At 41.7% G+C, this 16272-nt stretch overlaps 1 protein-coding gene across 18 annotated transcripts in view; it reads right to left on the bottom strand.

Annotated features, from left to right (window-relative positions):
* rg (A kinase anchor protein rugose) overlaps positions 1–16272 on the bottom strand; it is a 265599-nt gene that overhangs the window by 118881 nt on the left and 130446 nt on the right. For 5 of the 18 annotated variants that reach the window (XM_070206637.1, XM_070206639.1, XM_070206640.1 and 2 more), the window contains exon 1: positions 4562–4865. The exons of 7 other annotated variants lie outside the window; for them this stretch is intronic. Coding sequence is in view for 1 of the 11 variants with exons in the window: in XM_070206638.1 (XP_070062739.1) it covers positions 4562–4609 (48 nt within the window). In the remaining 10 variants the exon portion in view is untranslated. Of the gene's footprint in view, positions 1–4561; positions 4867–16272 lie in introns of those variants that run through there. 6 more of the 18 variants (XM_070206633.1, XM_070206634.1, XM_070206642.1 and 3 more) reach the window with 3 other exon arrangements.

Here is a 16272-nt window from a genome sequence, read left to right as displayed (position 1 = left end):
AACAGAAATGATGTTTTACCTTTGTTACAGGGACGGACGTAAAGGTCATGAGGTGCCCAGGAAAATGTAACAGGAAAATATGAATCGAGCAAAATGTGTGTAGTTTCCAGTCGGAAGTTTGAGTACAATACATGAATGTACGTCAATGCGATTCATGTATGCCAGGCAATGCAAATTTCGATACTGGCTCGCCATTGAGTACAAAGCATTGGAAGGGTGGGCTTGTGGATTGCGGTTTGGCCCTGGCTGGGGTTGAGGCTTAGCTTTCATTTCTGTTGGGATCAATGCTGTGGCATTTCTCGTCGTAGTCGTTGCTACTGCTGCTGCTGGCGCTTAATGTTGTAGAAGAAAATTATCCTTGAATGATTTGAGGCAAGTGCGCCGTTGCATCAGCTGAGACTGAACTGTGGCTTAGGGTAGCTCAAATGAGGACGTGTGGCTTGTGACCTGTTTGTGTGCTGCTCCTTTCATTAAAACAATTTATATACCCTGCTTTTAGCTGGATTGGAGAGCAGCTAGCCACAAGCTTGGCCCACATATTTGCGTTTACTTGCATCGTATACTCATATCACATTACAGAATATGTATCGATTCACAGTTTTGGAGCCACACTTTGGTTAAATTTGTACTCAAGCTCACAAATTCTTTGTATAGGAGTTAAAAATTGCTGTGCAATTGACAATTGACAATTTAAGAAGCAGAGCTTATGTGTTGTCGATTCAGATCTCAGACCACAGCTCAAGTGCCAGTGGTTTGGAATTACAGTTTTAGAGGCACAGTTGTGCAGTCATAGCACTGATAAACCGATCTAACGCTCACATGCATACAAAGTCACAGCTGCAGATTAACATACAGTTTAGAAGCCACCAATTCAGTATCTTAGTATCTTAGTAGCTTATTCCTTTTATTGGATGCAAGATTAGTAATGAAGTCGTTTTAAAAATCAAAAGTAGAGTATGGCACAGCCGGTGTTTGGGCATTGCAAAGTATTTAATTTTCTGCTTTCGGTGTTGCTTTAGCTGCAATGATAAAGCATTTATGACTGGACTGAGCCTCTTTGCTCGTGTGCGTGCGTGTGTGTGTGTGTGTGAGTTTGTGTGTGTGTGTATTCGTGTGTGGTTGCTGTAGCTCATTTAATAGCAATGCTAAACTGTCATAGCAACTTACCCGCACACACACTCGCACTCACACATATGCAGCATAATTGGCAGCAAAAGCTGTTGTACACAAAAGAGCGAACCAAACTTTTTAGCGCGACATTGTGACATGCGTGTATGTGTGTGTGTGTGTGTATATGTGTGCGTGTGTGTGTGTGTGTGTGTGTGTGTGTGTACAGTAAGCAAACCATCCAGAAGACCATCCTGCCACTAAACCCAATCAGCAGAGCAACAACAACAACAACCAAAGAGAGGGAGAGATTTGCTGTCCAGCAGCAAATCAGCAGGGCTACACACACATACACGCACACACACTCGCACACACACAGGGTAGCAGAAGAAAAAAATGAAAGCCGGAATATGGTATGTATATAGTAAAAACAAACAATAGTAAAACTGATTAAGTCGGGGGCAAAACCACATCAAGCTAAACGATGATGAAGAAAAGACCAAAAGATTACGAGCATTGAACGCTGCGAAATGCGAAAGGCGCAGGATGCGGCAAGGACTTGTAAGGACATGCGGACTTTGGACATGGTTAGACGCGAATGTGAGCAACGCGGACTTTACTAAGCACACACATACACACTCAGACACACACACAGACACACAATCGATGGGAGCCCCCGCAACAGGAACTGTGCAAGTGGAAGGAAATGAAAAATAATGCGGGTCTTAGGGCTTTGCGAGTGTGTGCCAGTGTGTTTGTGTGTATGTCTCTGTGTGTGTGTGTGTGCGTGAAATGAAAACGAAGCAAAAGTTGAGGGTTGAGGCGAGAGCCAGAGCAAAGCAAAGAAAAGAAATGCTGAGAAAAGAACCAAAGAGAAAATGCTACCATGTATCGAATAATTGAAAGGATTCGCACAAGCTGCGCAAAATGAGCCAAGTGTGGCCAAAGCCCAGTCCAAAGGGGCGAATAAACTAAGAGTTTATTAACGGGTATACTCGACTGCCAAATATCCTGTAGTTAACATTTCGATATCATAAAACTGATAAGCAAAATAAGTTCAAATATACATTTGTAAATACTTGGACAGCTCTGCACGAGTTCTACTGAAAAGTGCTCCAGTTAAGAATTTGTCGCCCAACGTGGGATCAGCATAAGTTAGACTGATGTTGACAGAAACAAATAAACTTAAAACGTTCTTTTTCAAGGATGTTCTTTTCAATATTGAAACGTCCAAAGTACTAAGAAAAAATTGAATTCAAAATAAAATGAAGAGAAACCAAAGTTAATTTGGAAGTTAATGAACTGTCAGAACGACCATTTTCTAATAGCTAATGCCCAGTAAAGAGTTATAAGACGCTGTAAATCTTTGCTTTACTTAATTCCTGTACCGGCGAGCGTATATGCTCAATAGCTACGCTTCAGTGTGCTTTAAATACAGACATTTGCATTTACATAACTTTCTTATGCCCTATTTCCAACCAGCTTCAAGTAACAGGGCAATAGAAAATAGAAAGTTTGTGGCAATGGCGTGAGGGGTAGCTGGGATTCAACTTTCCAGCGATAATTTGTAAGATATGATAGTAATGTGCTATAACAGCAGCAATCGCAGCGGCAAAATTAGTCATTGTCCTGGCAAAGCGGACTCGACTTATCCACATGCCAACAGCTCGCCGCACATTTGCATACGTATGGCATGTGGATAAGTATGCTCAGCTGCACATATATATACATATGTATTTAAGTAAATATGTATATATGCTTATGTATGGTTTCATGTGAGTATTTGCCCCAGTGCCTGACAATTATGTACAATTTACTTTGCATAATACTCGACAGCACAAGAGCAACAACATTCGGGTTGAAGTTGCCTGGCTACAAGCAGCTAGTGGCCAGCACTTTGGGGTTGCTGCTTGGTGTGTATGTTGCGTGGGGGCCAGCTAGTTAGCATTTTGTTGGCATCAACGGAGAATAGAAAAATCTGAAAAGCAGAACAGAATAAGAAACACAATAGAAAACAACAATTGCCAGAGTTCTGAATATGTTTTAGAACAGCTCCAGCTCTCCATGGATGTAAGTTTGTTACAACAAGTGAACTTTGATTTTGCATTAATTTTGCCAAAAAAAAAAAAACAAAAGCAAAAACTTCTTGTGCCCAGCAACTAACTAGCTGTTGAGTCAGTTGATATTTGTAAAAATCGTACAGAATACACGCCCTACTAAAATGTTTCAACATTGGGCAGCTCTTTGATTCTTAACTAAACCGAAAATACTTTGGCTAATTGCGAAACTGTATTTGGCACAGGAAAAAATTGTTTCAAATGGTTGGGACATACGTTGGGCGCCGAAGGTAACATGGTGACTGGACTGGATGCAATTTATATTGAACGTCTAGCTATAGCATTTACTAAGTAAATATACAATATTTTGCATCAAAATTTGATTTGATGGGCGCACTTTTACTCAAAAAAGTCAATAGACGCCCAATGTGTGTCAAAATTGCTTTGAAAGAGTCACTTACTGCCCAACGGGTATAAAATTGTCATTAAACGAGTAGCTGAACCAATTACTAAGCAAAGTTAGTCATAAAAAATATCCAAAATTAGACAATATTGATATGGCGCCAAACTTTGTTCGAATTGCCAATAAATGAGTCAAGTGTATTATTCACTGATCATACAAACAAAAGTTTAATTTGCAATTGTATTTTGAAAAAGGACAAAAGACCATAGCCCACAGATTATACACACGTTGGGAGCCAAAAGTCACACGGCGCCCAACGTTGGCCACAAATGACACGCAATTTGCGTGAATTTCAAAAATCCAATAAAAACTAAAGTGTTGCTATAAAGAGAATTGAAAGCTTACTAGTAATCAGGGCACACCATGCAGCTGCTTTGTTGAGTACGGCTGGAAATAGTATTAACAAGTTAAGCGTTAAAGTCTTGAGAGCAGGCATTCTTTTTTTTGTTCTTAAGTGAATATAATCATTGTGAGCAAAACAAAAAGGTACAGAGAGCGACGTCAAGAGAGTGAGAGCAGTGAGTTTGACCTTAGTAAATGTGTTTGAGGTGTTAAAAATCGCGGGGTGAGAACTATGTGATGTGAGTTCTAAATATACTTTGCATGGTGTTGGTGACAGCTGAGCGCTTGAGGTGAGTTCATCATGGTGAGCAACAATTGTGAGCAACGTGAGAGAAGATCAAATGTAATAAAAAGTAATTAAAAAATATATATATAAATATATAAATGAGCTGAGTATGCAGTGCGAATTCTATTGGCAAATTTCAATTTGAATAATTTGTTGGTATTTTTTTTTTCTTCTTGTCAGCAGGAACTTGGAACTCGTGTGCGTTTATTTCACGCATGAGTTGAGTACGCTTTTGTCACTCGCTGGTTTTTTTTTTCGTATCATTTGATTTTATTTTTTTTTTTTTTGCTGGAGCTTTTTGCTAACCTTGTGTGGGGTATTTCGCATATGGAAATTTTGTGTTTTTGCTTGCATTGTTTCGATATCGATTATTGAATTTGGAAATTCAGTGAGGCAGATTCGATTGATGATTTTGATTTTGATTTTGATATTGATTTGGATTTCGATTCGATTGTAAATTGATATTTTTGATTATTGGATGCGATTTTTTGCGTAATTCGGTAGTTTTTTTTTTTGTTTCTTTTCTGTTTGCTTTTGGTTCTGACAGGTGCAATGGTGAGTTTTGCGCATTTGTACAAAAATGAGTTGAGTTTTGAGTTTGATTTAGATTTGGATTTGGATAGTTGTGGAATTTTGCTTAGAACTTCTCCGATATGCTATAGATGCGCTTAACGCTCACGCACTTGCGTCGCAGACGCTCGCACTCGATCTCCCGGAAATCGGCGTGCGAACTGGAACTGGAACTGGCCGCCAGGCAATGGTTCGCCTCCACGCTGGATGACGTCTGCCCGATGCCACCGATTCCTATATCGTCGATGGCAATGTGATGGATGCGCGGCAGCTGCGATGCTGCGCAGATGTTCGGCTCACTGTTGGCGGCACCGGCTGGTGAATGGCAGTCGGAGCCGGAACTGGAGTTTCTGGATAGCTCGCTGTCGTTCTCCTCGTTCTCCTCGTTCTCCTCCTCCTGATCTTCCTCCTCCACGCACTGCGGGCAAATGGTATCGATATCGATATCGTTATCGTTATCGCTCAGAAGCTCGTCGTCGTCGACGATGTGACGACGCGTCGTCTGCTTTTTTCCTTGAGTGCTTATTATAGCACGCTTCAGCTCCAGGAACAACGGCGATGCAGGCAGCAGCGGCACCAGCGGCGGCTGGCAATCGAAGAGACCCAAGCTGGCCGACGATTCACCGGCGGGCAGCGGCTGTGTGGTAATTACCGCCGATGCAGGCAGCCCGAGCACACCGTGCGTGCTGGCTTCCGGATGAATGCGATTGTCCGAATTGGTTGTGGAGAACTTCGAGAGCAGCGACTTGGAGCTGGCCTTGTTCTTCAGCTGCTGCTGTTGCAGATAGTAATAGTCGCGCGGCAGCGATGAGGTTGCATGCAACGGATCCTCCGGATCGTAATAGCCCAATGCGGCGGGCCGAAATAGGCCGGGTGTGCTCAGTGAATGCGGCTGTTGTGACTGCGACTGTGACTGTGACTGTGACTGTGAATGGGACTGTGACTGGGACTGTGATTGCTCCTGCTCATAGGAGTCACTGATAACGCTGGCCGTTGAGGCGGTGGGCGTGGTGCTGCTAAGAGTCGATTGCGAGCCAGCGGCAGCGGCAGCCGCGGCGGCTGCGAACTGTGCGCCCAGCAGGGGCGTTAAACCGGCCAGGAACTGTTCCTGCTGCTGCTGCTGGCGCTGTTCGTCGAGTTCGCGGCGATAGGCCTCGATCTGGTCGCTCGGTGTGGGCGTGTTGCTGTGTATGCAGCCTTGAAAGAAATCCAATGCTTCGTACAGGATAAAACACAGGCCCAGGACAAGAAATGTCTCCATCATAAGGAACAAACAGCCATTGGAAGTGCAGCCGGAAGTAGCGGAACGAAACGGAAACGGAACGAAACGAAGCGAAACTGTACAAAAGTGTACGCAACGTAACGGAATTATAACGAAACGAAACGAAACGAACCGAACCGAAACGCAATGGAATTGCAACACGTTACAACATTAACCGTTCACCGTTAGCCGTTTAACGTTCCTTTTCACCGTTCCTTTTTTACCGATAGTTCTTTGCTAGCGTTTCGCCTTCGCTCGTTCGCTTTGCTGTTCGCTTTTCTCTTTTGTTGTTGTGGCTCCTACTGTATTGCTTCGCACTTGTTGCACTTCATTTTCGCTGCTTTTTATTTCTTATTTCGTTTGCCATTTGCTTAACGCTTTTTAGCTTCATATTGTCGCGAAGTGTCTTTCTCGCACTTTTGTTTTTTTGTTTTGGTTTATTTTTTCTTCTGTTTTTATTTTTTCTTTTGTTATGCAACACTCAAATTAATTTCGAATTGTTGCCTTGTGTGCGCTTCTCGCTTGCATAAATTAAAAGCTTCAATCCCTTTCTATATCTATATAGACAGAGATATGCACTCATAAACAATTAGGCTACTTAAAGATATCACATATATAAACACATACACATAGACAAACACATAGATATTGTTAGAGACTTAACATAAAACATAAATTGAAATCATTTGCTCAGTTTGTATTTATACTCTTGTTAGCCGTGCGTGTGTGCGGAACGTGTTGGAAACGAAACGAAGCATACATACATACGCATACGCATAAACATTTATTATAGATAAAGGCATAGATCGGTACATTTAGATTGCGAATTTGATATGTGTTTTCTAGTTTCCCGTCCCAGCCCAGAAGTATGCACTGATTTTTTGCTGCCTTCAATTTCATGTGTGCATGTGTATGTCCGTGTGTGTGCGTGTGCGTGTGCGTGCGTGCTTATAACGCGCATAAAATCCAAAAGTTAAATGTAAAAGCATAACAGAAAAGTCACGAAAGCAAAAGCAAAACTGGAAGCAACTTTGTTGCCTTTGGTTGGCTTAGAGATAAGGGAAAAGGCCCCGCCCGCCTGCTGCTGAAAACCGTGCAGCAAGTCGAGCAGCTCATAAACTTAAGAAACAGCTAAGAAGCCCCTAAACAGCAGCTCGCATTGGCTGCATAAAAATGCCCACTCAAACTGGCAAACGGCGCAGCAGATGCCGCTCCAAGCTGAGAGACGGGGCAGGAAGAAGCGCACAGAGAAGTGCCCCAGAGTGTGCCAGGTGAAGCCCACAAAAAGCACCGGCAATTTTTTTTTTTTAATAATTTGCCACAAAGTTGGCGCAGAATTTGGGAAATTAATAATCAATATATGAAATTAAATTTGATGAAACTACAAACTAAACTTATCTTTTGTGCTTTGATAACTCGCAACAAAATATTTTCAGTGATTGGAAACAATATTTTTTCATTCATTTTTATTTTTGCTATGAATAATAATTATGGCAGTCAGCTTTTCGCCCCAACGCTTTTTTCGTCAAACGATTTGACTGAAGCACGTTTTTGTAAATCCCTGTCAAAGTTTATGTCATTTAATGCTAAAACAACGCACACGACAAAAAAAGGAAAACATTTCGGCTAAACTCCCGCTTAGGCTTAAACCATTTGTGAATTATAGCGCAAGCACGTGTTATTTACATGACGCAAAGTGCAACAAACTCGTATGCCATAAAACAAAAACAAACCCAACGGAAACCCAAAAACTAAAAATCCATTAAAAATTCGATAGAAAAAATTGTTGAAACAGTTGAAATATTTTACGCAACGCTAAAAAAACGCACAAAACAATAGATAAATCCATAGAAAAAAGTATTGAAAACGAGGAGATTTCAACTGTGGCAAAAAAAATGTTATTTCACATGCAACTCGTTGCATAGAGACGCAAAATTTCAGCATTGTCTGTTGTCGCTGGCCATTGTAATTGACAGCCCAAATAACACGCGGAATATGGGGGGAAGAAAAAAAAAGAACGAAGAAAAAACAATCTGGCAACGTTGCATGGAAATCACAGCTTGACAGAGTCATCAAATATGCAGCAAATGTTGCTGCAGCACAATGAAAATTGATGGACAAGAGCGTATGTTGCATGCAACCCGCAACCCACACTCCATACATGCCACGCCCACTCACACACTCACACACACACGTACTGCCCCTCTCGGAGACTCACAAAACAATCATTGGATGCCCATTCATGTTCCTCTTTATATATAGAATTAAAATATTCCGTTTGGAAAAGTTAAGGTGTGTGTAAGAGACTGTGTGAGAGTGTGTGCGTGTGTGCGAGAGTGTGTGTATGATTGTTTAAAAATATGCTTTATGAATGTCAAGTCTTGTGTTATAAGTACGACAAACAATACTAAGTTTGTATTTGATGTGAAATGAAATGTTTGATAAACATTTTTTTTTTTTTTGAGTATTTTGAGTATTGAAAGAAAAGCAGTGTTGTAAAGCGGGCTTATGCATCTACATATGCACAATTGCATTTGCCTGCTTTATGCTTAGTTTATGTGCATATGTGCGCGTTTTGCAACACTGTCTTTCTCTTGCTTTGCAATTTTAATGCTTCTTTTCGCATGACACAAAAGCTTTGTCAAATTGTTTGCCAAAGTATTGAATTGAATTGAAGTTTATTTTGTTCATATTTTGGCTGTCCAAATGAATCGAATTTGCTAATATAAACAATAAAAATTGATAATAAAATGAAATATAAATAAACACATCCTCCATGATTGGATGAATATATTTTCAAAAACTACTGCAGCAACAATTTGCCAAATTTGCATATTTCAGCGACCGACTCTGATAATGGTGACTTTCGGGAATTTTCTATACAAAATACATATATAGAAATATCTATCATTTTGCCAAATATACAATGTTACGTAAAGGACACTTGAGTTAGATTAAATTTTATTCATGGCAAAATAAAGTTAAACACAAAAACGAACAAAATATATTTATATGTATATGTGCCCAATCATAATATATACAGATACTCGATAGTATTATGGGCAATACTCAAATATAATCCATTTGCACACAATTCAACTGCAATTTGATTCATTTACATTCAACACAAATACCAATCACAGACAGGATCAAGTACCAATCACACACGCACACACGCACACACGCACACACGCACACACGCACACGCAAGCAAATCGAAAAGAAGCAGACGAAGAGGAGCACGAACCTGCAAATGTTTTGCTCAGTGATTTTTATACTGACCCTCAATCGGACAATTTGATATGCAATATGAATGAAGATATCTATAAGATATTTACAGCAATTTACAGCTATAATAACAATCCCAAATACTTACAAAGAAGCCAAAAAAAAAAAAAAAACAAAAAAGAGCACACACATACACATGCACAGCCACAGCAGCTGAAGTGGAGTAGCATATAAAGCGCAATGTTTACAAATGCACAACAACAGACACCGAAAGAAAAGGAGGAAGCAAAAAAAAAAAAGAAAGAAAATAAATAAATATAAAACACAAAAACAAAACAAGAAGAGCGAGCAAAAAAGATGATTTGAAAATAAAACACTTTGCAGCAACATACGCAGTCAAGCTAAACCCAAGCTGATGTGAATGATGATATACCCCCCACCCCGCTCTGCTTGGCTGCCTCCTCCGACACCGCCTTGCCTTGCCCAACACACACGCAATCGATGAGGCGTAAAAGGGCGCAGCAATCACGGCCACAGTGTGACCAGAGCGCAACCCTGCCAAACATTCTACACACACACACACACACACACACACACACACCACCAGACGTGCTGTGTAGGAGGAGTCACAGTTCCAGTTTCAGTGCTTGGTCACATCAAAATGCACAACGTGTCGTTATTTATGGCTTTGGGTCGTCGCTGCGCTGCTGGGCACCGTTAAAGCTACAAAACGAAAGAGCGGAGGCGCGAGAGCGGAACCCTTTACCGAGCCCACTACGTCTCCGCAACAACAACAACAACAACAACGGACTTGACCAAGCGTAAGCTGAAGGATGCGCAGCAGATCCAATAGGCTGGATTGAGCTCTAGGGCCCCCCCACACACACACACACACACACACATCTGCGAAAACCCTTGCAGTTTGGCGGCTGTCAACTGCGAGCTATCGCCAAGGCTTATGCAACTCGGCAAATTGTTGAACTGATGCCACGTACACAAATGGCAACAGCAACAATTGTTACACATGTCCCCCCCCCCCCCCCCCCCCCTCCCCACCCAATGCTCTACACCGCACGCTTGCTCTGCTGACCCACGACCATGCACAACTCGAGTTTCAACTTAATTTGTTGACAACTTTTGCTCGATTTGTTTTGATTTTCAATTTCATTTTCTTTTCTGTAATTTGCCCTGATTCTTCTTTCTTGATACTCTGTACAAAAGCGGCAATGGGGTATGCATATAAATGGCGAACTCAAACATGGAAAGGTATATACATATGTATGTATACATTTTTTGACGGCCACGCCCACAATTGTAAAGTTTAAAAGTTGCAAATAAGTTAAAAGGGTATTGCATAGTCGGTAACAGTTGATTGCAACTTTTTTGCTATTATTATTATGCAAGGCACTCTAATTAAATTCTCAGTGTGTGCGTGTGTGTGTGTGTGCGTGTGTGTGTGTGTGTGTGTGTGTGTTTGGGACAGAACGAAAAGTTCTGCAGCCGATTTGCTTCAACTTCAAACAAATTCCAAGTAATTGCACATTGACTGATGAGAGGGGTGGCGGGACGGGGCGGGGTATTAAATGCGGAGTAAACAGTGTTATGCGCACGTTAACTTTTAAAAGTCTCGCTGTGTGTGCGAGTGTGTGCGTCTGTGTAAGCAAAGCTGCACATAACGGACAACCACGTCTGATACCTCACTGACTTTTGACGCTGCTGAAGAAGCCAGCAGCACAATTTTTCAACAATTTAATCATTAAAAGCAAAACAAACAACAACAGCAGCAGCAGCGCAGAGGAGCAGAGAGTGGGGAGGGGGGTCTCAGTGGGAAGAGAATGAAAATTCTTGCATATTTTTGCTGTTAAGTCGAGTCAAAAGTTTTTTTTTTTATAGCAACAGCAATAACAAAAATAACCAACATGCTCTTACGCTTCCCTTTCTCTCTCAGTCTCTCTCTCTCTCTCTCACTCTCTCAATCCCTTACGCTCTTCACGCTCTGCTTTGTAATTGCTGCACAATGCAGCTGTGATTATCTGCGCTGAGCAAGTGAGCGCGAAAAAGCAGGCAACACAGGAATAACAACTACAAAAACAACAACAGCAGCAGCGGGAGTAGCAGCAGTAAAACAGACAGCAAATCAAAGCTTTAATCTGATGTTGCTTTTTTTTTTTCATTTATTTAAAATTAAATTCCCATTTGGGATTTTTTGCTCCGTTTCAATGTATTTGTGTTTAATTAGAGCAGCACCGGCAAAGTGTGTGGGCGTGCGAGCGAGAGGCACGGCGCCAGCTGTCAGCAAGGCAGGGGAATTTTTCGCTAGAGCGGGCATCCGTGTGCCTGCCTGTGCGTGCATGTCAGGGCCGGCAGACGGCAGACGGCAGACGGCAAAAACAAAGACAAAACCTTAAGCTTGAGACGAACTTCGTATGCGCTACACAAGTGTAAACAGTATTCAAGCGCAAAAAGCTCAACTAAATGGATGAAAGTTAAAATTACAAAACGGCAAGAGCACATTGATATTAAAGCTGAGTGGTGTTGTTTGTGAGTGCTGCTGATCAGCTCGCGCAAAGCTCATATAAAAGTCAATATGACCCAATGGCACAGAAAAAAGTGCAAAGAACAGCAAGAGAAACGACAAGCACAACAACTGTTGCCAACTGTAGAGCTGCAGCTGGAACTGCTGCTGCCACAGCCACTTCATTTTGTGTGTGTGTGTGTGTGTACTCATTGGTGAACTTTGGCGGAAAGTAAACCGACATAAGTGTTGCGACGTTCGTTGTTATTGTTGTTATGGGGCACTGAGACGCCAAGGCAAATGCAGTTGCAGCTGCAACAGCAGCGACTGCGTCCAGCTGCATGTTAACCTCTTTCGCCAGGCGACTGCGACTGCGGCAAAGGAAAAGGAAAAGACAAACAGCAAGCGGGTCAGATACGGTTGCAACAGTGTGCACAGGTGGCAAGGTGGCAAGGTGGCAGGAGGGTCAGTTGGTTGGCCTTGCCTGCAGCATAAATTTTTAAATGTGCCCCAAATGACAAAGCCCCAGCACAGAACCGCACAGAACCGCACACGCCCCGCACCGCACCGCACCGGCCCGCCCCGCCACGCCCTATACAGCAGATTGTTTGCTGCGGCTTTTGTCAACTGCAGCAACCTTCACCTTGTTGCATGCCACACGCCCAACAAACAAAATGATAATAACAATAATATAACAAAAAATTAAGAAATTTCAATAACAATTAAAAAAATAAATAAGTAAAATTAAATACGCTTCTGTGCATTTCGCATTATGTAATTCAGTTTGCTGCACACTGCATCAGTTTGCGGCAAGAGGCAACTGGCGCACAGTCCGACCGCAACGACCGTTGAATATGCTCATTATGCCACGCACTTTTGTGGCAAGCCTGAACCACTGTTAAACCGAAGCACATACCGACCGCCAGACTGCGGTCAGCTATTGAAGGGGAAGGGGCACGCATACTACTAAGGGAGAGTGCGAGGGCATGGTGCAAGGCGGTGCACTATGTGTGCATGATTAGAGATCAAGAGAGCGTGTAATGGCCAGGCTCAAGATGTCAATACTTGAACAATAATTGGCTGTGCAACAAATGCAAGAGTGTCAGCTGGTGATGGGCGCTTGGAAGTATCGCTTGCGTTATCGATATGTTTATCGAAATGCAATTAGTGCATAAATCTAGCTCTGTGACTCGTTGACTCGTAACCCAACGCTAACACTTCTTACGAATTTAATTGCATACTTCAAATGTATAGATCGATATATATCGATATATTAAAGATTTTCTTGGCCTTTTCAATGAATTGCTGGACGTTGGACACATTATAAACAGACTGAGACATTCAAGTGAAACTTACTTGAGCAAAAAGCACGCTGATTTATCGACATTTATCTGCGGTCTGTTTTTCATATCGATCAATATCGACTCGATAAATTACTTAACCTAAGCTGTTGGCCAAGGCAAGAATCAAACTTCTAGACTGATGAGCATGCAGATTGAAAGCACCGACTTTGTATCGACGACTACACATCGATTAGAATCGATAAACATCAATTGCTATCGATAGGCAAATTTCTGGAGCGATTAATCAACTCTGTGTCGTGGAGCATATGCCCGCTAGCCATCTCTTAGCAGACTTCACACAGGCAAACTTACTCCACAATTCAAGTTGGCAAGTTCATAAATTGTTAATAGAGAAACAAGTTGCCAGACTGTTTCGAATTTCGCCGCTCGATTATTGATGCGCATTGTTGAGGGGCTTTCCAGCCACAGAGCTGGGTAATAAACAAACGCATAACTGGCTCAACTTTGAACTAGATGTGAAATACTTTGAACTCTTTGCCATTTGCCACTTGCCAGTGGCTACTTCTTGCACTCAGTTGGCCTCCCACATTCCCCCTCTCTCTCTCACTTGCTCGCTCTGGCGCTTTCTCTTTGCCTGTTTCTTTAGACAAAAACTGGTGCTCTAACATGCATTCAAGTGCCTTAAAGTGCTCCATGCAAACTTTGAAATTGTTTTCGTTCAATTTGCAAGCCAAACAGCTCAACCATTAGGGGCATTCCCAAGCACCGGGACACAACCCTCCCCCGGCAGACTCATATGAGCAGCCCAGGGCTGGGTTTGTCCGTGTGGGGCAGTTGCTCGGCTTGGACAACGCTTAACGCGTAACAAAATAATTAAAGAGCATTTGCCTTCAAAATAAAACAAAATGGCGGAGTTTGCTTGACAAGCTGATACCCTGCTTAAGCTGTTGAAAATACGCTTGAATACTGTTCAATTACACCCACATAGGTGGAAAATGTGTGGAAAACTGCTTGCACAAAACTTTATTTCGGATAGCCTTTTTTTTGAAAGATAAATTTTGGAATTTTGTTGGTGAACTCATTTAACGGCTGCCTTAAATCCGTCTATACGGATGGAAAGTGGGTGAAATTGGATGGAGAATTGAAAAGTGAGTTGGGACTCAGCTTATATTAGATTATGTATTAGGCATAGACATATGTGTATATTAATTAATATACAGTTAAATTTTTTATAGATTCTCCAATTAGTTTCCTTGAGTAGCTGGTTGAGGCTAGTTGGTCTTCAATATAGTTTCGCTACTTTTGCTTTTGCCAGTTGCTGGCGTTGCAAGTAAACACTTGCCGCATGTTGCATATGTAAAGTGAGTGTAGGGCACAGATGAAATACATATGCAGTCCATATGCCATACATGGTATGTTGTACATCATATTGAAACTTTAGAAAATATATTTCTAAGTAAGTACAGTAGAAACTCAATAAGCTGAACAGCCTAAAACTAAGCAGAGTAACAACAAGCCAAACATTCGAGATATTTTTTAATTTTTCTCATTTCTGTTAATTTAAATTTATTGATATAATGCTTGGGTCTTTGAAATCAAATTGAACCCAAATGAAACCATGTGCAAAGTTGTTGCTGCATATTTTATATAAATCTATATTTGATTGATTCCAATTCTGAAAATCAAATTAATTTTCTGTTAATTCTTTGAATTAAATTATTCAAGTGTAGTTTATTTGCTTAAAAGAAAACCCACACATTCTGGTTATTCCAAGAAATTTGCCTAACTTTCGCCTTTTGCCCAACTGATGAGAAGCTTTTGCGGTAAATCAATCAATCAATCAATCAGTCAATCAGTCAATCAATCAGCACATTTCAGTTTTCGCATTATTAGACAAATTATTGAAAATAAACGAGTTTCTATTGCACATATTCAGCTGAATGCAAATACATGCACACTTGTCATTTATATACGTATATATATTTATATAAAAATATATAAATTCCCCTTTGAGTTCGAGAACCTGCTGTCCGATTTTATTATTTACTTTTCCAGCGTTATTTTTCGCCCAGATTCATGCATGTGTTTGCATTCAGTTATTTTTTGAAAAGGAACGAAAAATGCCTTTGTGCTGTTGCTGTTGTTGTTGCTGTTGTTATATTTACTCGCCGCCAGTCATTAAATATATGAAATTTTATGTAAGGACTGACTCCCCGACAAGGACACACACACACACGTATGCAGGCGTTTATATTGGTAAGGGGCATGTCGCATGGTGCTTCACTTAAATGAATTACGCTGCTGCACACAGAATTTTCCTTGTAATATTTATCGATATGCACGTTTGTGTGTGCGTGTGTGTGTGTGTGAGTGTGGGCGTGGCAGATCGAGCACGGCCTGGTTCGGCAAGCTGCCATCGTAATATGTTTGCCCATTTACGTGTATTTAATATTCCCGATGAGGCAATGGGCACACCGAAAACACACACACACACACACACACACACACACACACACACTCACACTCACACACACACTCGTACGCACACACACACGCACACACAGCCAGCATTACGGCAGAAGCAAACGAACGAAGTGAAAATAAAATGTGCAACACGCTCAACCGTGGCAAAACAAATAATGCCGCAATCCTCCAAAAACTCACAACTCGGCCCATCCCTTGGCCAGCTGGCCCCTGGCCACGCCCACTCGTCATGCCCCACCATATTACAGCTTGCATTGCGGCTGCCACATGCCTTTCGACTTATCTGGCACGCTGTGCTGCAGCGGGTGGCGGGCGGCGGGCAACGACAACGGAAAGTCGATAAATCACTAAGCAGCCGAAAGCCGATTAAACTATCGACGCAAGTTTATGGTGTGTCGACTGGCTTGGCCTCTAAATGTGTGTCTGGGGCCGATAACTGTGGCTTAAGTTCAGCCACATGCTGATGTGGCATTCGAATGAAGTTTAACATAAGTATCAGCGATAAGTTATCGATAACACACAGACTGTGTTAGAGCTCACAAACAATCGATATTTTATTGACAAAACTTTGCCAGTTTCACATCTGTTGCCACGTATATACGCTGACAGCGAAAGCTAATCAATTTTAACATAATGTTCTAATCGTCTTCTGTTT

The sequence above is a fragment of the Drosophila virilis genome, chromosome X (genome assembly GCF_030788295.1).
Source record: "Drosophila virilis strain 15010-1051.87 chromosome X, Dvir_AGI_RSII-ME, whole genome shotgun sequence".
Lineage (NCBI taxonomy): Eukaryota > Metazoa > Arthropoda > Insecta > Diptera > Drosophilidae > Drosophila > Drosophila virilis.
This window is presented reverse-complemented; position numbering and strand designations above follow the sequence as displayed.